This window comes from Clinocottus analis, unplaced genomic scaffold, assembly GCF_023055335.1.
Source record: "Clinocottus analis isolate CAN_PGR_092001 unplaced genomic scaffold, fCliAna1.0.p SCAF_13, whole genome shotgun sequence".
NCBI lineage: Eukaryota > Metazoa > Chordata > Actinopteri > Perciformes > Cottidae > Clinocottus > Clinocottus analis.
Window position 1 is genome coordinate 10802538 of NW_027175854.1, and position 24789 is coordinate 10827326.

General features: G+C 40.8%; 1 protein-coding gene across 1 annotated transcript in view; it reads right to left on the reverse strand.

Annotated features, from left to right (window-relative positions):
- The window catches only part of LOC137783869 (cingulin), a 51978-nt gene extending 31803 nt beyond the window's left edge, over positions 1 to 20175 (reverse strand). The window contains exons 1-3 of the mRNA XM_068574208.1: positions 19820 to 20175; positions 17322 to 17547; positions 597 to 710 (exon numbers count right to left, since the gene is read on the reverse strand). Of these exons, the coding sequence (XP_068430309.1) occupies positions 597 to 710; positions 17322 to 17547; positions 19820 to 20175 (696 nt within the window). The remainder of the gene's footprint in view (positions 1 to 596; positions 711 to 17321; positions 17548 to 19819) is intronic.
- Between the last annotated feature and the right edge of the window lie 4614 nt (positions 20176 to 24789).

The following is a 24789-nucleotide window of genomic DNA, read 5'->3' on the forward strand; positions in this document are numbered from 1 at the left end:
GCACCACGGACAGAGCCGTGGATTTATTGAAACACAGCAGAGTTGTGTTGCTGATGTCCACAGTCATGGTCGCAGGCCATGAGTTTGAACTTGTACAGATCTTAGTCAGGATCAATGAGTCAGTCCTTCAGCGAGTGAGTAAGGATGCCTCAGTGTTCTGAACGACTCAGAAGGTCTTTTGTTCCAGCAGCGGTCGGATGTTTTTGACGAACACTTTTCAACGTGGTCTTTAGAATTGGCATCTTTCAGCTGTCAATCATGTCTCAAAAACGCTCTTCAAGCTGTTATGTAGTTGTTGTGTGCCGTAAAGTGAATGTTTGTACTGTTTCTTTTCTATCTTCTGAGTTGATTTGAGTTCCTGCATTGTGAATATAAAAAGTACATATTTTGAATTACTTAAGTTTAACTTATGTTTCGACTTACAAATTCCTACTTACCACACAAACACATTTCAATGTATTTAACTTTAAAGCAATAAATAAACAACACCACAAATCCTATTGAATAATTATTTCTTGGTGTACTCTCAGCGTTTGGCAAGTCCAAAGTAATACAGGTTCATAGACTTGAGTTAGTAATGTAATGTCGTTATTTACCTGTTGCTCCTCAGTGACGGGGGATTGTAAGACTTGAACTTTGTCTTCTATCAGCTGCCGTAGTTTGTCAAGAGAAGCAGGATAGTCCTCTCTGTTTCTTTGGAAGTCTGGGGTCTTTAAAAGGGAAAGAGACAAGAATGAGTATTTCATCAACTTTCATCACAGTAGCCCCATACAGTTAACCTGCCGTATATTTCACAAGCAGCTCCTTTAGGAGTCCGATCCTATTGGCTGCTCATGTAGTGAATATACACTCTAATCTAAATGTCCGTTTTGGTTGTAGAATGTCTTTCATTCAAAAGATATCCTGGAATTTAAACTTTAACAAAAGCAAAAGAAATTTGACAAAAAATCCTTTGATTCTTGTATGAAGTTTGCCCAAAAAACATTTTAAATGTAAAACCTTGGTGAAAAGCATCAAAACAGCAGAGGTTGAGACATTCTGATTATCCCATCACAGCTACGCCGAGCTTGAAATGAACTACTGTTTGTATTACAAAGTGCTCACAGTTAGCAGGTTTAAGTTTCATGATGAAAACATGGACAATTCCCAAAGCTGTGATAGTGACCTGTCAATCACAGTAAGTCCCCCTAAAGCATACTCTGTTTTACGTTCCACTTGACTCTAAATGAACCATCATTTACTAAATGAATGATTTCAGAACCAACAGGGGTGCTGTTTCTGTTCTTTAGAGCCATTGTGTCTTGAGGAGACTTACATCTCCACCTGTCAGGTGGGTAGGATGTAGAAATATGACCCTCTGCTAGCTTTGACTGTGATGGATTACCTCGCTCTGTGGAAGTCATGGTTGAAATCTGAAGTGAAATGAGCGACGTGTGCGATAGAACCAAACAATCTGATATTTCTAATGGCTGGACTGACTTTGTCCCAAAAAATAAAATAATCCCGAAAAGGAAAACTACATAACCTTAACGTCTCCTTTTATTGAAGCAAAAGTAGAGAAGACTTTCAATTGTTTCAGCAGTGAAATGTCAAAGTGCTCTATAGTGTAGCATCAGAAATGCTCCATGTTTTTCTGAGGTGTAGTTAACCACAACACAAGTCTGCCTACTGAACAGACTCGGAGCTGGTAGGAGCTTCCCACCCACCACTGTTCAAAACCCACCACAGAGAGCCATTGTGAGACTGCACTGGAGCAGCTAACCCGGGTGGCTCCTATGTATGGGTTTTATCTTAAAGGAGGAAATCAATCTTCATAAATATTCATAAAAACTACAGATGGACAGCAGGCAATTAATTCCCTCACTCGCAGTATGAGTGGCTCTATTCACAACATGAGTGGGCTGGGTTTTCATGACACAGTGAGCCTGTGTTGTCTGATTAAATGCAATCAAAACAAGTCCATTGTGTTTTAATCCCTCTGAGAAAGATTACATGCACTGACAGGAGTTTGAGGGAGCAGCGAGTGGAAATTCTAGCTGTTAAAAGGATGATGGAGGTAAGACAACAACAAATGAAAAAACAAAGTCCTTTTAAAAAAAGAATAAATCTCATTATGAAGTAAAACAGTGCCCGATGAATGCCTCCTTTCAATGATGTTTCTATGCTGCTCATTTGTTTTAATTGACACAAATTAGTAGACAAACGTAAAATTCTATGAGACAGGGTTAGTAAACTAACCTGACATTGTTCAAGGTTTTGAAAATAAAACATTCATGTACTCACACTTGATGCAGCTATCTGCATCACTTAGTCCAAAGTAAAATGTTGGTTTCCTCAGGAAAACATTTAAACGTACTTTCACGCACAGCGTTCCAAAGCCAGAGACCTTGTCCTGCTGTTACAGACCACGTTTACCTTAAACAAGTCTGTAACAGCAGGCTGTAAATGGAAGGCCGTAGGGGTGTTTAAATAGCAGAGATTACAAATAAAGAAAGTGCAGAAAACAAGTCTTAATGAAAGCTGGCATACTTTTATGGATACAAGTTTTTGTTCTGGGAGCTGAAGATTTCTGAATAGCTGTTGTTGTTCTTTAAAACGTGCCACAGGCTTCAACACGATTTGACTCTGGCTACTTGTTTGATACTGTCAAGGCGACACACAAGGCGAATCTGTTCTCAAAGGACTTTTTACTGATGTATTAAATACTAATGATTTTTTCCCCTTTTTCATACAGCAAATAATCCAGTTCAATGGCTTCCAAAGGACCAAAAACAGGCTTAATATCCATATACATCATCACAGGCCAACAGTAGAAACATGCCTTGTCTAAAAACAACAAATACTTATATATATAGACATATATACACACACGCACACACTAAAGCCATAAATAGGACAAGTTGAGCAAACTTGTTCAATACTAAGACGGTAAAAGGAACCACCTTTAGCCAACCGCTCAAATTACTGAAGTAGCCCTTTGTGTCAGCAGTAAACTTTTCAAAAGGTTGTTCTCGTTCTATTTAATCGCTGCTGAGCTGCAAAAAGGTTTCTGAAATACTCACTGCAGGACCTGCACAGAGAGAGGTGCTCATGGTGACGGACAGACTCCAAACTCACTGAGCTCAGACCACACGGGGGTTCCTGTGTATGTGTGTGTTAGTGGAGGGGGGGGGGGGCACTACTGTGTACATGGAGATGACCCTGACTACAACCTCCCCAATGCCCACAGTGGACAAGCAGAGAGAGAGAGAGAGAGAGATAGAGAGAGAGCGAGAGAGAGAGAGAGAGAGAGAGAGAGAGAGAGAGAGAGAGAGAGAGAGAGAGAGGGAGGGCGGGGGGGGGGGGGGCTGGTTAATATCCGGCCAGAGCTTGTCAGGGTTTTCGTGCCTGATTGATCAGTTTACTCAACCTCTTCAGCTATAAATGAAGGTACGAGTACACGACTTCTACAGAAGAGAACAAGATTAACTAAGTACAGGAACAAAGAATGTGTCTCAAATACAAACTACATTCATCATTTCTAACATTTAGGCTTTAAAAAACCCCTCCTCTCTGGCTATTTAAGGTCCCAATACTGGAAACGAAACTCAGTAAACAAGCTAACAGTGAGTTGGAACAACAAACCACAACCTGAGGTTGCCTTATTGGATCTGGAAAGTTCAAGTCTTCTCACTCCCCCACCCAAGTCACAGGAGTCCTAATTCCCACCCCAGGGAGTGTCTGGGTGAGGCCTGGTGACTGTGGCAGGTCTCCAGGTCCGACACACCTTGATAAGCCAGCAGGTATGGCGAGGGCGGAGCCTCCCTGCAGGTCTGCCGCTCTCTCTCTCTCTCCCTATTTGTTGACTCTGCTCTTTTCAGGCCTTGTTTCTGCTGCCCATTTATCTCTCAAACACACACAAAAGTGATTGAATGGAACAAGATTAAATGTCTGAAACCCTGCCAGATGGTGCAGTGGTCAATACACTCCAAAATACGGGGAAAAAACGAAAAAACTAAACTAACAAAAATGTGGATTGTCCTCAGGATGTTGTTTTTGATCAGTGCAGCTTCACTTTAAAGTACTACCGTTTATTTCTGTTACGAAAAAAAAAAGAATCTTTCTGAGGGAATAGTCTGACAGTGAACTCCTTCAGTATGTAATCGAATATTCAGTAAAAGCACAACTACGCTGATAAGAGAGACTTTTCCTCCCTGAGAAACTCATAGGAGCGTCCCATTCTTTTCAAATGAGACACTGCAGACTCTCCCTGTTTGAACAAATAACACTGTGCAGTGACATGAGGTTGTTTTAGGAAGCAGGAAGTTATGAATCATTGCGTCGTTTGTTGTCATCTACTTAGATCTGTCTTCACCCTGTTTATCCACCCTATCTGATGTGCGGCTATTTTAACAATCCTTATTTTTTGCTTGTTTTTTAAATCATAGTTCACTTTTCTTTATATTATATTAATGTATACTATTTTATAGAGATGCTTTTTATATTATATATATGTTTGGGTATTGCATTACCACAAAGAAAATAGATCAATGGGCAACGATACATATAAAATTAAACAAATATTTAAGAGCTGAAAAAATCCACAAAGGTGAAATCCAAACTATTGTGGACGTTTGGTGTGTGTGTGTGTGTGTGTGTGTGTGTGTGTGTGTGTGTGTGTGTGTGTGTGTGTGTTACATCAGGGAGCTCCCCTCCCCAGCATGCCTTGCTCATGACTCACAGCTGTGGTATGTCACCTTGTGTGCTGGTGCACTTTGATCCAGCAGCAGCTTTAAATTGGGAGTGAACAGCAGGAGACGCCCTGCAGGCTCATTACCTGACCAGGAATGTTTCAACCTGACAGCCCTGTCTTCACTAAACACTGAAAAAATGTAATTATGTTTACACAAATGTCACACAACATTCATTTCATATACAAAAAAAAAAGTTTTTTTTAATGATTCTATAATATGAAATTTCTATAAGTAAAAGCTATTCATGACTTTGAACGCAGGTTCCATAGTCAGTCACCATATTACAAACTACTTTAAAGATGTTCTTCTCTTTTGTCATGAGCGCATTGTTTTTTTGTTGTTGTTTTTTTTTACAAATAAATGTCTGTACAAACATTCTTTACTTAAAAAAATGTAACAATAGAATAATTAGACATTAAACGTTACAGAATTCACAGTTCGGTATGCACCTCGATTTTGGTTCAAAATATACTTTCACTGAAATAGTGTGAACACTTAATACTGGCCTATAGTCAATAAGGAAAAATAAATAGCTGAAAATGACTTTGCTAAACGTCTGACATGTAAATATAATACTCCATCATACGACTGTTGATGGTGTTGATGACGCTTGTGCTCGTTCGTACAGGGCAGACACGAGAGCTCGACTCAAACTGCACACATGAAGGCACACCGAGCGGGACTCAAGCCGATACAACAACAACCGGTGCGCTGCCAAAACGTCAGCCGATATTAGCGGTGTTTTGACAGTTTGGGTTCTACCGAGAGGTCGTTGCACGAACAAATGTTCCCCACCGGTCTCACCGGTCCCACCTCGTGGCGGTTCGCCTCCGCCAATCAAGTCAAGTTGCATTCTTGAGTCATGGCCAAAGACATGAGGTTTTGGGAGGTCACAGTGACCTTTTTGACAGGTCACAGTGACCTTTGACCACCAAACTCGAAACGGTCCATGGATTAGTCCAAGATTGTGCCGTTCCTGGGACATCACGTTCACGAGAATGTGTCGGATGGACAAACAACCTGATAACCTAATGCCCAAAAACATTGGCTCTACTGTATAACTTTTTTTTGTAACACCCAAAATATATTAAAAAAATCAAATTGCTGTAGCACTAACCACTTTTTTATTTTACGACTGTGGGAAACCCTTAATGTGAGCTTCCATGTGCTGCTACCTGTCAATCCAGAGAGGAGTGGGCAGTGTGGCACGCAGCTCTCCCTCTCCGTCGCTCTCTGTATTAAAAACAGTCGAACCAGTTTGTCTGCGCGCAACGATGTGGTGAATAAGCAACACGGCACCTCTCCTGTATTTGCTCCCCGTCTCTGCTCCTGCCCTGTTAATTGAAGCACAGCCGAACCAGTTCCTTGGTATTTAACAAGTACACAAGTTTGAGATCACACCTCTCTGTCTCTCTCTCTCTCTCGCTTTCCACACTGTCATTTTCTGTGTTGAACAGAACATAACAACCAGTTGAAAAGCGCCCATACAGAAGATGTGCAGAATTACTCACACTTTGTTCTGTCACTCTCTAAAGTTCCCTCAGCAAACAAGAAGAGCAATTTGGCACCAAGTTGCAGCCAAAGAAACGAGGAATTTTCTTCTCAGGATTTTCATTTTCAATGGCGACTTTGACGTATATAAAAGGCAAACTGTGCCTTCACACATCACACACGTGTTGGATTTATTATATTACAGATGAAGTGCAATTTTTTCATATAATGAGACGCATTCTAACATCACAACATCACTTTGTCCCACGCACATTTTGTACAGGAGACTGATTAATGGCATTTAGGTAACAGGCTATTTGAGGTCTCACACACACACACACACACACACACACACACACACACACACACACACACACACACACACACACACACACACACACACACCTGTAGAAAGAGACAGAGGTTTTCAAAAACAATGACATCATCTGTGATGTCATTGTTTATTCGGGGCTCAATGGATATTAAACTTACTTTTTCAGATTGTATCACTGATCAACACGTAACCCACAGTGCTGACCTTGGAGTAGTCACCAAGTCTTTACAAATATGCATATTGCATATTTTCCTAAAGTATGATCTCAAAATGAACTTGCCAGAGCTAGGTTAGCAACCTACTTACATTGAGCGCCTCCCAAAAACTTGCCTCAGACCTGTCATGTCTCAAACAGACAGGACCGGCAGAGGAACAGAGAGACAGAGCAGGAAGACGGATGTCACCAAACGTGCAGAGGAAAAGAGATCACACGTGGCAGCGTTGCATAATTATGGGCCAAAAGCAGCAAATCATGCACGATTGTCCCCACCGTGAAGAAAAAGAGCGCGTCTGCCAGTCGTCCAAAAGCTTAACATGACAAATCTATTTGCTTTGATATTGGGCAAAATGTAACGTTGAATTATTCATTGAAGCCAATGAAATGATCATAATGATAATTTTCATAATTCTTTAGCTCTATTGTATACAGAAAAAGAAAGCCTAGAGCCAAACAAATGGGAGAATGATGTGCATACATGAAGACTTTCTAACTCTTTTACTTTCTCAACTCTTCACTTCCGTAACTAGAACATCGACAAAAACAACAACAACATCCACTCTCCAAGCACTGCAGCTCCCACCCAGCACCCACCCAGCCTGCACCCACTCGGCCCTCCGACGAGGCTTAATGAGTAATAAGCACTGGGTGACCACAGTCTTGGAGTCAAGCCAACTTTCCCAGATGCCAAATTGAAGCCTGGAGGTACTGCATAATGCAAAACAACACTCATTAAAACTTGGAGGGGGAAACAAACAAGGAGCTATAAAATGCAAAAATGCACTGAGACACATTTCAGGAGATGCTTGGTGGCAGTTCCGAAATGAATGAGATGAATAATTAGGACTCTCGGGCGTCCATTAGCAGGAGAAATTACAAGATGTAGAAAATGGGCTCCAAAACACACTGATGACCCCAAAATCTAAACCGTTTGGCCTGAACATTATGTTAAGGTGGGGAGCGTTGGGAAGGCTGATGAAATGGGATGAAAGGCTTTCAGTGCAGAAACATAATGAGAAGCTTTCAGATGAGATCAGAGAGATAAAAAGCCAGTTTGCAGCAATAAGTGTATGTTGTTTGGAAAAGAGAATTACAGAACTGTGTATAGCCCATGTCCCCTGCACTATACGTTTTTTTGGGGGGGTATTTAGACCCACTTATATTTTATATCAAACTCCGTTGATAGTCCACTTGTTAAAATGACTTTACAAAACAACACATATCACTTTAAAAGGTCACGCAAACGCCTTCCAATGTGTGCAAATCAGTAAATTTGATCATTTAATTCTTCCAATTTTAAAAAACAACACCACACGAAACACAAGTAGACGAGGTAGTGTCCTGTAAGCGGTCCATCTACATGCCATGAATCCTCATGTGTTCCTGTAGCCAAAGAGAAAGGCCGTACATCAAACACATACCTTTTCCTTGATATTTGTACTAAAACATGACAAAGAAAAGGTGGTAACTATGCAGAGCAAGGTCGAGGTGAGTGAACTTTGTGCGAGTGAAGCTCTGCACTGGATGAACTGGGATGTTAAGGAATTGTGACGAATGGCACGCAATTATATTCTCCCATTTCCCACCAGCCTGACACTCTGAAATGACTACATAACAGTCTATGTCAGGTGGACAGGTGTCTGGTCTGAGCTGGACCATGCTACTCGAAAATTGGTCAGTCAGCATTAGAGGGGCGGGACTTAGCACAGGGTCAATCAGCCCCACATTGAATATAAACAAAGCTACGTGTCACAAGGAGACATTCACGAAGGTCAAAGTGGACTTTTTGCTCTACCACCACTTGTTAGCTGAATCTTTTGGACGAGACCGTGTTTTTATTCATTATTTTTACCACTCAATAACCAAAATACTCTTTCTTCATTTTCACTCTGTCTTCTTCAAAAACCGTTAACCAGGGTATTTTCTTGAAATGATAGTGTCCCGATGAGTGTTACCTCCATCCGGGTAATCTGGAAAGTGCAAATGTCTCAGTGGCGTCAGCGTTATGGTCTGAATTATACAACTCAAATCATGAAGCACCATAATTCTGTGAGGTTCAATGCATTCCAGGAATTATTTCATGTCGACATGCTTCTGCTTCTGATTTTACAAGTACATCAAAAACAGATTTCGTGTGAGAGTAAGTATTTTGTCTGACCTTCATGCCAGAGTTTCAAAACACCCTTTCAGGTCATGATCTGGTTTTTCATTTTCCAGTTAATTCCATCGCAGAAACTTGTTTAGAGATGGTTGAAAGGGTTTATTAAACTCAGACTGTGCTGTGATTTGTGTGTCGAAGTAACAGAAGGGCCCTCCTGAGACTTTGTTCATTCAAAGCTACAACTACAAATCCCTGGGATCCATCTCCTCACTGCAGATGGATTGGATGTCATGCTTTCAGAGGATCTTTGAGATCTGCCTTCATCTGCCTGTTCTGTTCAGTCTATTATTCATCTGTTCAGCTATGGTGGATTTCTCTTGTTTTGTAACTATTAGAGATGTCACTGGACTGGACTGTGCTGCCCACCAGCAAATATTAATTGACCTGTACTTGTATAGCGCTTTTCAAGTCTTCCGACCACTCAAAGCGCTTTAACACTACATGACATCATTCACCCATTCACACCCATTCACACACGGATGGGAGGAGCCACCATGCAAAGTGCCACATCAGTATTATCAACCATTCATACACATTCATACTTTGTAGGCGCAGCTACAAGAGCAATTTTAGGGTTAAGTGCCTTGCTCAAGGACACATTGACATGGGGTCGCGGTGCCGGGGATCGAACCGCCGATCCTCTGATTGAAAAATGACCCTGCTCACCACTGAGCCACAGTCGCCACAGTCCCCAGTATTAACTTGTTATAATTTCAAAACTGATATGTTGTTCGCAATGTCCCATTATTATTATCATCAGGAAAATGTTTCATTGTTCCTGATCGACAGGGCTATGGTACCTACAGTTCTGTGGAAAATGTACCATTAGCACTGCTCTGGAGCTTTGGATAGACCCACTGGTGAGCTAAAAACCACTGAAAGACCAACACACACACACCTGATCTTCCAATCTACAAAAGTAAGAAAGGTGAGAGAACCCTTAGATATCGATAACACTGAGACATCAGGCATTAGTCTGCAGATTTACAACGTTGTTGACTCACTTAATTAAAATTGAATTAAGTAACACATTTAATTCTGCTGACACAATGAAAGTTGATGACCTGTCCTCTCCACTATTTCCTGCTTGTGTAATCGTGTCAGAATGCTGTTATCGTACAGTATGTAGGGGCCTAGAAACAAAGTCATGTGTCTGCCTTCATGGGAAACTAATTAGAGGAAGTCGAAAGACTTGGCATTGTCTTCACGCAAGAGGGATATCAGAGAAAGTCCAGATTACCGCATGCCAACAAAAAAAAAAAGCGATAGTTGAATTGCACACCACGATGATAAGTACATGGAACACATCCCAGAGTTTAACAGGGAGCTGTCGTTTACAGGGTGAGTTGACTGAGTCAACACACGAACAAATGGAAATGATCAGAAGTATGCAATGTTACCATTGCAAACAATTTTGCGTGTCTGTGACAGACTGTCGTTCAGGGCTCACACCCTCATTCCTGACATACCTGCCCCCTCCATCCGCCTTCCCTCCTTTCCCATTAGTCATTGTCGAGTTTCATTTTGTGATATTATGACGCACTCAGATTCTTATGAGCCTGTACTAAAATCCAACATGCGCAATGTAATGTGAGACAAGCAGGCTGCGTGGTAACACTTTAGTTTTCGGTGATGACTGACTGAAGTCTGACACATCTTACCATTCATGAAGTTGAGTTATACTTAACAAAATGCCCCCACCTCTAACACCCACACACTTACTGCTAACCATTTAGCTTGGAAGGAGATCGCAGGATTCACTGTGCTGACTTGTAGCAAGCTCTACGCTAAGCCCTTTAGCGTGCACTGTGTTGCACGCTAAAGAGGTTTACTGTACCATCAATCTCTGGACCCATTGGCTCTGGACAATAGTTAGGCCACTGGGAGCAAAGTGCTTGTGAGGCTCTGGTGTAGCCAGCAGACATCCAGGCCCAGACTTCTCTTTTCGTTCGCTGGTTGGTTCAGCAACTAGCGACGCAAGGATGGAGTTGGAGTTGAGCGACCACGCCTACGACCAGATTGCATAAACTCATTTGTATGACTGACGATTAATAAAAAAAGCTTAATTGACATCAGACAATAGGTTTCAAGGTTGCAGTTTAGACTAAACAGAAACCAAAATCTTGTTGGACTGCCGACAGATATCCGCAGCCATAGGATCTGTTTGTAGAGATTATTGTAATAATGACTTAGCACGTCTTTGTAAAACTAAGGCTAGTTACTCACGGTACACAAAAAGCTTTTTTTTTTATATATCTTTGATTACATTCCTACACAGACTGTTCCCAATCACTTTTTAGGAAAGCTGTTAAATTGGTGCATGAACTATTAGAACAGTTCATTTACAGTTTTTAAAGCTGAATGTATTCAGCTAAATATGTTATTACTGCCAGCAATCTGATAACCAAAAATGCAAGAAAACCAAATGTCAAACTGACCTGGACAATGGTTCCTTTGCAGAATAAAACCCAGTATTGATGTGTTGTAACAGCGCAGTGACTAATGGACCGAAACAGAGAGGCTTTTTAGAGCATTATGTGAACTTTCTCCTGCTCCACATAAATTTCAATGCGTTAATGATTGATGGGCACCAGATGCCACCTCGGGGTGTTCCTCATGCCAGACAACTTGACATTTGTATTATAATAGAAATGAATGCAGCACAATAGATGGCTTGTTCAGTAACACTCTGGGGCGGCAGAAATAAATACTTGTACTGCTTTTAAGAGTCATGCTCATTTTCCAAAAGGCTTTAAAGGAGATCGAGAAATATCGGCAGAGGAAATCTACAAGAAATGCCCCGCCCCGCCCTAAACAACCACGCCCTCAAACACCACTGAATCTGACTGGATTTAACCATCGGCAGAGAAGTTTTTTTTTTTTTTTTTTTTACATTTTATGTAATTTGAAACACTACTGACCATATTTACATTAACGTGAGGTTGATCGTTTGAAATGACATATTAATCATTTTGTGGCCATTACAGATTTAGATTACCCTAATGTCCTTGAAATTAGCAATACACAAACTAGAAGACTTAGAAGAGTTTTGTTGCCGACTTCCGCATACAGCGGATCTAATTATTTTCAGGTGCATGTATCTACCGTGCATCTGGGTTGGGGCACGTGTGATCACTTCTGCAAACATGAAAAGAACAGAATGAAGAGAATGAAGGCACACAGACATACTTGATCCTCGTAAACTATGATGACAGCTGACAACACCCTGAACAACGACGCATCACGCAGAAATGAAGGAACACTGCAGCACTAAGTGCTTGACTTGCTTCCATTGTGAGAACGTTTAGATGACCCACACACAATTCTGATCCCTGGAAACTCACAGCTGCTCCTCTCTCTAGCAAACGGTGTATATGAACAGATCAGACAAAGTATTCCTACAGAACTTTTTTTTTAAATCACTTTAACAACAGACTTGAATTTAGCTAACTCTATTCTCTGTACATATTGACACTTACTACTATTGCACTTCTGGTTGGATGCTAAACTGTATTTTGTTTCTCTGTACTTGTACATGTGTAATGACAAAATGAAATCTAATCTAAAAATAGTTCCTTTCTAATCTACTTTTTACTTTACATGACAATATTTTCTATCTTCACACCAACACATTCACACACCATGATGGCACAGCCTTCGGCCTCAAGGTTTGGCGTCTTGCTCAAGGACACTTTGACATGCAGAAGGGAGGAGTTAGGGATCAACCCGACAATGTTCAGGTACGCAGACGACACGCTCTCCTTCCTGAGGTACAGCCGCCGTGTGTTTCCTTGAAGTATCATTGTACTTTTATGACATATCTAAATGCCAAAGTAATGGAGGTGTCACAGACACACACACATCTGTAAAAAGAGACAGAGGTTTTCTCATTGTTTATTAGGGGCTCAATGGATATCAAACTCACGTTTTCAGATGGTATCTCTGATCAACACAGAGCCAACAGTGCTGACCTTGCAGTAGTCACCAAGTCTTTACAAATATGCATATTTTCATAAAGTATGGTCTCTTGCCTAAGTAACAAGTATTGTATCAGTATGAGGCAAATATCCCATCAACTGCTTTGCATTATTACTTATTTTCTATTCAATGTCATCTTTAATCGTAATGTGGTGTGAACTTATGACATAATAAAATCAATGTAAACCAATAATTCATTGGTAAAAAAGAAGAACAGAATTCTTTCCCCAAAGCTTGAAGGTTAGGTACAGCTTCCAGTCCAACCATCTTCAACACATCAATGAATCGGCATGTGCATTACAACCGTCTGCAGTTTCTGGCATCGCCCGAGCAGACACTCAACTCAAATGTCTACTGTTTGCAGGTCTTGCAAAAATGCAATTTTTACAAATCTGTTTTCCGCATCAATGGGGAAACACTAAAGAGCAGAATTTGAATGATACAAACTATTTATCGAAATTCAAAAAGAGAGCATTGGAATTGTTTAACCACCTAAAACACAGTCCATGACAAATCCCTCACCTAAAGGAAAACTCCAGAGAGATTCCCAGCCCTCTGGTTCTAGGACTCTGCTCACAAACACTATCAGATCCCATGAGACAACATCAAATTGGAATGCTATTTGGCCTTCAACAGAGAATACACAGTGGCAGAACACATTCCCACTGTAACTGAGAGAGAGGCTGCCACGCAAAGACATCAGGAACAAATTATGAACAAACTCAAACTATGTAGAACACACCACCGTACAGTAAAGACAACATTCCACCTATGCGAGGTGAATTACAGCAATGTGCAAACACAGCAGGAAGATGAGAGCTTTTGTGACAGTTCTGATCTGTCACACTGTCTAACATTGTACAAAGAAACCATACATACATCTGAGCACTTGCAAGGTTGTCACTCACTTAGATTTTAAACACATTGTTTACAATGTTCTATTTTTTTAAATCTCAAATTATCTTTACTTTTAAGACCTCTTTAAAAGCAAGATCTATTTTTTCGGTTTGTTATTGAAACTTTACATATTATTTAATACTATTTGTATCTTTTTTTATTTCAATACAATATTGTAATGTTACACAGTCTTGTATTTCTGTATTATAGTATATCTTTGCTTATTGTACATACATTTTCAGTCCATTTAAAGTCTGGTTTAATTGGACTGCATTCAATTACAGTTGAGCAAGAGAAGACATGGGTGTGTGCTGAGCAAAACTGAGAGAGCACAGTTGGGTTTTCTCGTTGGTCTGGTTGGTTAACTGTCTGGACTGCAGTCAAGGGACAGAATGTAGTCCCATTAAAACATATTAAGGAGATGATGGGGGGGGGGGAGTGAGACAGCCTCATGAAGTTAAACAGAAGCATTCTGTCTGTGTGTGTGTGTGTGTGTGTATATATATATATATATATATATATATATATATATATATATATATATATATATATATATATATATATATATATGTAGTCCTGCATCTCCTCCTGCATATAATTTCAAAGAGTGTCAGAAGCTGTTTTGTAAACAGAGCAATTGAAGCAGTGCGATCAAGGGGAAAGTGAGAGAGGTATGAGGAAATGCAGAAAAAACAAAAAGCTGAAAGGAGAGAGGAAACAAGTCTGTAAGAAAGAGACTATGGTCATTTTCTGCACAGTGTATATTTGAAAGCACAGATATTTTGAGTAATGCTGTCTGTCGGTGTGCATTCTCAATGACACATTTTAAACAGGTACATTGTGCACATATTTTAGGGGAAAACAATCACCCACTCTATCAAGTTTAAGGAGCGGATGTCAAGAGAGGTGTGGCAGTACGTAGACTTCAATCATCATGTCTCAAAAAAAAATATTGCAAATGCAAAACAATTCAAAAACAAGAAAAGTAACAAGAGTAAAGAAATAAAGTAAGAGTCAGAATCAAAGCAGGCAAGTAATTTGAGACATGATAAAACACACAGGAAAAGGTTGGAAAGAAAAAAGGCGATAAAGACAATTAGAGCATAAAAAGATGGACATGGAGATAACGTGAAAACTATCAATAGAGCCAAAGGGGAGGGAGTCTGAGATAGCAGCTGATATGAAGTCGGGGTTTCAGCATTCCTCAGCCTTGGAAAACAATTAACATGCATGACTGACTCACCTGTTTGGTTTCCCTGTAGACGTTTGGTGAGACATTAGCATCACAGCAATGTTTTACATGCAGAAGAATGCAGGTGGACAGCAACAGGATAGCCTGTCACCTCGAGACATCCACACATCCACAACGTTTACTCAGCTGCTGTCTATGACCCGCTAACACTACAACACAGGCTAGCATGTTCTAACTCATCCATATTTAACTCATCCATTTTGAAAAATCAAAATAGAACTAAACGCAATGCATTTTCTGCTTGAGGTCACGCCATAAAACGGCTGATAGTATCGCTCCTGCTACTGAAGAGAGTTGTCAAAATAGCAAAGTTAGCTCCAGAAGCAATGAGTTAGCGAGCTCGAGAACTAAACAACTACACAACAAGCTGTTATACTGTTTTATAAAGTTACTTTGGCTGATGGATAATGTGTCCACAAACGGTTGCCTTAGACATCAGGAAGACATGGTGCAACATTATTACTCCATTGGAGTTATGTTTGGGGCAACTTGATGAACCTGTTTTCTCTCCCCGTTAGCTCTAGTTTGGTCTCCACCAACCTCTGTTCACTGGTTTACAAGTGATTTCGCCCTTTATACATTTCTAAACAATCCGGTGGTAGACACTGTCTCTCGACTCCGACTTCATTCTCATGACTGAAGTTGCGAAACAGACTTTAAACTATGGAGAATAACGTAAAAGGAGGTTTTGGCCCGGTTAACTGTTGGCTACATCAGAACCCCAGAAATACCATCTGTTGCACCCACAAGCTAATATGCCATCGGACCAATTTATCCATCAGTGGGCTGACCACTTCCTTATGAAAAAATGAATATTTATGGAGAAATTACCGGACTGACTGGACTGTTTCTTTATTTTAACCTGTATGAAACAGTGTGCCAGCACTAACACACAAAACAATTACCCGACTTGCTGTTTTACCCAAACTCATGTAAGCTGTATGCAGCTGTGGTTAAAGGTCCGGTGTTATTGTTTTTATTGTCATTAATTAACGAACATTAGACACCATGGCTGCTTGTGGTGCTGGTATCACTGACAATACCGCCACCCGCCCAGCTGATAAAGAAAGATAAAGTCTCCTTTCTGCCGCCGTCTTATCAGAGCACAGTGCAGGGTACAGTCAGCCCCGCCCCAGCCTCTGACTGAGCGCAGAACAATATATTTCATCATTGTGAAAAATGCAAGTTTAATTTGCCACGTTTTGCGCTGCACAGATGTCCTTTTTCTGTTTTAGTCAGATGGTGTTTAAAGCTTAAGGAACAAAGTGTGGAAACAGCTAACAGATCACCAGATCACCTGAATCCACTCTGTAACACACAATTTGTATCAGGTTTTTCTTGCTCCTATAGAATGACCATAACATTCCTATGGTGACTTAAAGCATTTTTTTTTTCTACACAACATTGTCAAAAGTATAGAGACTCAAGTGAATAGGCTGTAGCTTGATATTGTCTTTTAATATCCTTTGCGGTCTTCACAGGTACCTTGTCACCAATATCATTGATCCTCAGTAAATGGGTACCAAAAATGTTCTAAGTGGTTTGAATCCCGCGCTTTCGTCACTGTCATTGTCACAAGTCGCATTGTTTTCTGTGGCATTAAGATTTCCCTTTACTGAAACTAACATGCCCAAAATATGAACAGAGGTGCACCAATGAGGACTGGAGTACCCACACTTTTGTTCATAAGTTCACACTGACTCTGTTATAGAGAATAATATGCACAATATTTAGAATTCTGACAGTTGAAAAAAAAAATGCTGATATTTCTCTCAGAACTCAATTACATATTAATACATTCTGATATGTGTCTCAGAACCCAATTACAGATGAATAAATTCAGATTTAAAGTCAGAATTCTGACTTTAAAATCAGAACTCAGTCCTCTCCTGTACACAATTGTGCTCTTCTTACCACACATTTCTTTAATATGGTCAACTCTTTTGTAATCTTCAGAAGGATATTATGCAACCGTGCAGTACTGTAGAGATAACCCCACTGGGTTTACAATGATCAAAGTTAGACACTAAAACCATAAAGTACTGTTCTGTGATCAAAACATCCCTGCGAGACTAAAGCAGCTGGTCCAGCACCGCCAGTTTGACCCCAGCACCGGGAAGGAAACGTTCAGTGAACTCTCACGAAGTGAAAACTGAGCGAAGTAACTTTGTGACTCGATGACAACAGTTCTGCACTGAGAGTGAAGTGAGGGTTCGAACCGGACCGGCGGCGTTCCGGTTAAATCACCAACCTCTTACCTTGTGAAGTGATCCCTCCGCGCTGCTCTGCCGCCGACTGACAGCTTGCAGTTTTCTGCCCCGACAGGAGTTTGCCTTGTGGGTGGGTCCGGCGCTACACCTGGGCGTGTAGTGAGCGCGCGCGACGCCGCTGACGCACTTGCGCACGCAGATAAGTTGTCGATTTACCTGAGCGCCTGTTACGGGCTGATAGACAGGGAGGGAAGAGCGGAGGGAAACGTGACGTCTGGCGGATGTCCAAGAATAAAGTTTATGAGTTATGTGAGTCCAGCTGCGTTTACATCTCTCTCTCTCTCTCTCTCTCTCTCTCTCTCTCTCTCTCTCTCTCTCTCTCTCTCTCCATCATTTTTGGAGATGGAGAGCACCATTAACTCATTCAGGAATGTCCTCCTCCCTTGAGGCGTTTTGGTTTCCTGTTCTCCTCTGTGACGTCATTAATCTAGCATAATTTATATTTTCCTATCTATCTATCTATCTATCTATCTATCTATCTATCTATCTATCTATCTATCTATCTAACCATCCATCAGTTTGTGTGTGCGTTCTTCTGTAAGTGCGTGAAATAAGGACATTTTATTATTTCCATTTTGCAATATGTATATTTGAAAAGTTTTTATTTTAACATTTTATTTTTTATGTACGTTTTATTGATTTCCCCCCCCCACATATCTGATGCTGATGGGTACGGAGCATAACTGTTGAAAGCCTAGAGGTGCCGACCCATGATGCATTTGGAGAAGGCTATATGTGATATCTGAATGCTGGTGGAAGTCCAGAGACCAGACCACCCACCCCCCCCGGCCCTCTCCCACCGCCCCCGCTGTTGGTAAAACAGCCACTGGTTGCCATAGGTGTCAGACTGAATGCAGAGCAGCTTTGTGTTGGGCAACACTGACAACCACGCCTGACATTCCTATGAGCCTGAGCTGAGAACACACCCATTCAGCTGGTTACTCTGAGCACACGCGCACACACACACACACACACACTCACACACACACACACACACACACACACACACACACGTGTACACACACACTCACACACCTGTACACATACACACACACACACACACACACACACACACACACACACACACACACACATTTACACATGCATTAAAGTAGCACTAACATCTCATTCAAATCTTTTGTTGAGGACAAGCCTGTTTGTGAAAAGACTAATAAGTATTTTTGAGTATAAATAATCCTTCTGTCTGTCTCTGTCGTCTCTGAGGTTACAGGAAGGTCAGACCTAAATCGGAGCTGATAAAGCAACGTTCTTTATCATGTACAAACCAATGTACGCGCATGCTTGTGAGCTTGATAGTTTATTCTAAGTTGTAGATCGATAATTAAGATTGAAATATGCTAATATGTAATAGCCTTTAAAATGGACCAAAAAAAATAAACCTGGGAGTCAAGTGGAGGTTTTAATATTTTACAGCATTAGATAAGATAAGATAATTCTTTATTAGTCCCGCAGCAGGGACATTTACGAATTTACAGCACCATAGGGCAAAGTGCAAACAAGAGACGTAGTAAAAAAAGAAACGATCAAAAACAGTGATATAAATAAGCGATACAAAACTGTACAGAATCCACAATAACTAAAATATTATATACAGAATAACTATTATTGTACAGTGCATATATATTGCACATGTTTCAAGGTTTGTTTGTGGTCTACTGGGAGTTGAGCTGGTTGTACAGCCTGACAGCAGAAGAAAGGAAGGACCTGCGGTGGCTGAAGAGGCAGCACAGAGTTGCCAGAGTGTCCTGCATGGTGGGAGGTGTTGTCCATCAGAAATGATGGCTTATCATCAACCTGTCTCCCTCCACCTCCCCCATATACAGTTGACACCCCAGCACACTGATGGCCTTCTTTACCAGTTTGTTCAGTCTCTTCCTGTCGGCTGTCGAGATGCTGCTGCTCCAGCAAACTACTCCATAAAAGATGGCTGATGCCACCACAGAGTCAAAGAAGATCCTCAATAGTTTTCCTGCACACCAAAAGACCTCAGTCCGTCAATTTGGAGAGGAAGAATGGAGCCATAACCCTGTTGGACCCTCGTGCTGCAGGACACCAGGTCTGACTTACACTTCTGTAGCCACACACACTGTGAAAAGGTTGGTGAAATGGTCCAGGATCCATGCAGTGAGGTGGTGGTCCATCCCGGTCTACTCCAGCTTGTCCCTCAGAAGCAAATGCTGGATGGTGTTAAAGGCACTGGAGAGGTCGAAAAACATGACTCTCCAGCCTTTTCCAGGTGAGAGAGGCTTCTCTATAGGAGGAAGATGACAGCGTCGTCCATACCGATGGCAGATTGGTAGGCAAACTGAAGTGGGTCCGTAGGTGAGCTCACCAGGGAAAGGCACAAGGACTAGTCTCTTCAGGGTCTTCATCAGGTGGGATGTTAGAGCCACTGGCCTGAAGCTCTTTAAGTCCTTGGGCCGCAGGGTCTTTGGTACTGGTACCACGCAGGATGTTTTTCTTACCTGATAATTTCCAGAGCTTCAAGCTCAAGTTGAAGACACGCTCCATCCTCCACTATCCTGTCTCTACAGGACCTGTGGATTCTTGAGCTGATGCCGTCTGGATCCATGGCCTTTCTCACCTTTATCTTCCTCAGTTCTTTTCTCACCTGGTTGTATCTAAGGCACAAGTTGAGGGGATGCCGTGGGTTGTTGCAGTTAGGTGGGGTACTGGTTATGGAGTGCAGTGTGTGAGGAGTGTGGAAGGGACCTAAGTGTTGTGGGAAAGGGGGCATGGAAAGAGGGGCAATCCAAAGGGCGTGCAGACGATGGGGGTTGCAGCAGCAGGGAGGTCTGGATGAGAGGTATGGATGGGTCATCAAATCTGTTAAAGAATAAGTTCAGGACATTCGTTCATTTTTTTAACCCCTAAAGGTTGTTGGTTGGGTCTCTTGCGGCCAGACATTTTCTTGAGGCCCTTAAAGACCTCACTGATGTTGTTCAGCTGCAGCTTCAACAGAGCGGGGCAAAAAGGGAAAGCCGCATGTTGAAGGGTTCATTTCATCCCCATGTGAATGTGAGTCAACCGATGGGGAGATGAACATGTTGTGTCATCTGGCCGTTCAGGGTGTGACTGCAGCTCAAAGGGAACATGCTGCAGCATGGGAGCGCCCCGCTGACACAACCTTTACTCACACACTGATATAAATCATGCTGCTGCAACAGCTTACGCAAGACAACCCCGGGATATTGCTACGTCAGAGTTATCCTCACAACTATTTCCAGCTTTTTTTTTAGACTTGCTTTTGTGTTTGTTTTCAAAGAGTCAAAGAGTGTTGATCAGTTTGAAGCAGCGGGACTTTTCCTCATTGTGTCTTTATTTCTTCTCATAAAAGTTGGTACATTAAATCAGAATTTTAATTGAACATGAATCATGTGAAGAAAAGCAGAGTTTGTTGGACTGCAGAATTTCTTCGACTTCTCTGAAGAAACAGGAAGACCTTTATACCCTAACCTGTCACAGAGGTGGGGGTTGGACATACATGGGTGTCATCTGTATGTCCTTTCATGGATGTTAACCAGCTTAAACTTAAGTTTTAACCTAACAGTCAATTCTTTACGTGTCAGGGAGAGATGCTGATCACACGCATGTTTACCATAAGTCCATATATGGAGATGGTCAGAATATAAGCATGCAAAAACACAGATCACTATATATATATATATATATATATATATATATATATATATATATATATATATATATATATATATATATATATATATAAATATCTCTCTCTCTCTCTCTCTCTCTCTCTCTCTCTCTCTCTCTATATATATATATATAGAGAGAGAGAGAGAGAGAGAGAGAGAGAGAGAGAGAGAGAGAGAGAGAGAGAGAGAGATATAGATATCTATAGATATAAGTACATATAGATATTTCTACACTTTATCCAATCCCCACGCTTGCTTTTCAGACGTTGATGAATGTATTCTGTCATATTATAAAGTTATAAATAAAGCCAAAAATGTATTCATAGTCAAAAGGCTCTACTGGTGGCTGTTGATGCGCCAAAGAAGGTAACGGAAACACAGCAATTCTTATTTTTACATACACAAATGAAAACAGTGAATATTATATCCCCCTACACACCGTTTCTATCACTAATCATTTTATTAAAAGTTTCGTCTGATGATTATCTTTTTCAATAATCGTTTGGTTTGAAATAAACAGGGATAAATGTTGGTATGCGTACAATGAGGCAAAAGAGACACCTTCTCAAGTTTCTGTTTATTTGTTTTGAGCACCCAATGTTTGAACCTCAACTCCATATCTAATACATCAGAATCACGCCTCACTTAGGTGAGCAGGCAGCCAGAGGAGGACGCAGACACAGACACGATCACGTGCTAACCAGATAACACAACTCCAAACTAAAAACTAAGGAACTGGGCTGGTGTTTCTGGGTAAAACTAACAAAAAAGCAGACTAACTAGGAGAGTGAAAACAGGTGAGCAGGATGTCAGGTGACTGAAGGGCTAACGAGGGACAGGTGAAGCTAATTAGGGGCGGGGCAGACGATCAAAATACCTGATCGAGGTAACTATGAAGTACTTGTCAGCATGTTTGATGCATTATCCGATCGCATACAACCGTGTTTCAAGCATTTTTTGTCTTTTTTGCGTTACTTCAACTGAAATATCGAACAGCTTCCACTTTCGGTTTAATTTGTCATGACTTGAAAGGGTTCTTGTACCTGTTTAACATCCCCTCCCCCGTGATACTGACGTGTTTTATGATGAACTCGCTGGTCCTGCTGTGAGTCAGTGTATTCAGAAGTGGATCTTCGAGTTGTTGCTCTAATTCATTCCTAAGATGTGACTGAGTTATTAGGAAGTAAAAAAGTACAATTTTTACTAAAAGTCATCTCACACATTACCACACCTTACCCACTCAGACTTACTTTCACTTTTCTCTTTTTCAACTTTGTGTGCCTGGTGAAGAGATATTACATTTCATCCCCTGGAGGGTGGGTGGGGTGGGGGGTGGTGGACATGCAGACTGGTGTCCTACTACAAAAATATTGAGCCATAAAAATTAAAAACATTTTTTTTAATTATTTGCCAGGTAACTTGTGTACTTCAGTAAAAACACTTCCGGAGTAATTTGAACCCAAGCAGCGATTTTTTTCCCCTAAACCTAACTCTATTTGGTGATCTTTCTTAAATAGTTCTGTTGTCAAAACCTAACTGATTAGTTTCCTGTCAGAAGTCAGAAGTTATTTTGAAAAACCTGTATGTATGAAACAATCGGAACTAGACAAGTTTTGCTGGACTTTGGTAGTAAAGTGCACAAAAAATGAGTAGTTAGCCATCATATATGTTCAAATATGTTTATCAAATTTCACAAACAATCTGTCCAATACCTTCTCACAAATGTTGGCATTAGATTAAAAGTTGAAGGATCACCAAAGCTATTTGAATGCATATGCATCCCTAAAACGGTTGTCGAGACCCAAAAGAAACCGTTATCATGAACAAATAAGTGGGAAGTGTGACTGTTACTAGCAGGGTCAACAAGGATTACGTTCATCGGCAGGTAAGTTGACAGAAATCTCTTCGTATCATAGTACTGATGTTAACTAAGTTTGAATATTGTTGGTTGGTTTTGGTGCACATTTTTGGTGAATAATATTTATATTTCTGAATTGCCCAATATGAACATTGTGTTCCAAAACATTGCATTAACATAAATGATGATTCATCCTAAAGAGCAACAACTATGTGATTCCTAATAGTGGCTGATGACATTGGACAACAACCAGCAGCCACACCTGATGGTTTTTGCCGTAGACAAATGCTCCGGCTGAACTGGTTTGAAAAATGTTCCAACAGCGCAGGAAAAAACAACCTGTCTGATGAAAAGAGCAGCAGAGCACTGATCAGAGTTTATGAGGGAGGTCAAGGTCAGACCTCCACCCTCCAGTGATTTATTGCCATCTTTTTTTCCTCCTCAAAAACGGAAGAAGTGTGTCACACCTTAGTAAAAAATAGACACTTATACACGCTCTGAAATAATAATGACTTGAAATTTCGCAAAACCAAGTGCTAGTATTGAAAGTGTTTAATAAAAAGGTGATTTGTTTTCACACACACAAAATAAAGTCTTGACTATTTCAAATCTTGAGAGTGGTTATTGTGTTGTGTGAGGTCGTTGAAGTTAAACCGGCACAACCGAGACAACGTCTACAACAGGATTGTATGTCTGCATTCATATGCAGTTATGTTTATGGAGATTCAGCACAATTTGCACTCCACATGGAGTTTTTTCATGAATTAACAAAAACCCACTCAAATGTGATTGGTCAATGTTACTATGACTATAAATGGACTACTGTAGGAAGAAAAACATATTTACTCCTAGTGATATACTGTTTTAAAGGCCTGTGACAGATATGTGAACTCTCCCCTGCTTAATGATATTCTGTGTGAATTATCTGTATGTTCCCGGCTAAAGAACGTAAACATCATGGTTGTCCCTAGACATAGCAGAGACAAACATATCTCGGGGATAGCTGGGGGAAGGTTTACGATAGGTGCAAGACGTCATGAGGGCTTCTGTTGATAGTGTGGTATAAATCTTTAAGAGCTAAACCCGATGAGTGATTCGGAGCGCAGACTTGGATATGCGACTAGTAAAGTGACATGTTGTATCACTGACTCTGCTCCTTCTTTGCAAAGAATACATGTCCTGATCAATGATTTTACCACACAGTGTTGAGTACATTTTTATAACAACTTTAACGAAAAACCTGAATGGTTGATTAAAAGGGTTTACAACAAACAGTGACTGAAGGATTTTATATATTTTTAATGACTTTTTTTATGGGTGTTTGTTTGATTTGTTTGTTTGATTGTTTGTTCTTTGTTTATAGTTGTATATAAATTGCCAGAGACACAAACTTTAGATTTCAGATTTATAGCTTCAGTTTGACTGAATAAATAATTCCAGTCAAATCATTTCTGCCTGATTTCAGTTTGCGTTGCATTGTCGTTGGAATGAAGTGGCCTCGAAATATATTTTTAAAAGACGCAATAAGATTTCAAAGCAGTCAGGAGCTTGGACTTCATCCAAATGAAGAACTTCACTCAAAGAAGAAGTGACATCACAACGCTCTGGATGTTTGGAGGCTGTAAATGCTGCATGCACATTTGTAAAATGTACAAAAGGGGTTAGAGGTCAGCAATGTGCCAAACCACTGTTGGTGCATCGGTTCACATAGAAAACAAAAGGTGTGGCTTATGACATGTTTTATGCCTCCTGCATACATCGGATATAAGCCTTCCAAAGCTTTAGAAGATCTTCATTGGATCCTCAGCGGAAAAAGCTGGGTTTGCAGACAGTTTGTGAAAGTGACACCATAATTAGCTAATAAATATCCTGCATTCAAATATTGGGGAACTGACGTCACTCACTGCAGCCTGCAGGCAGA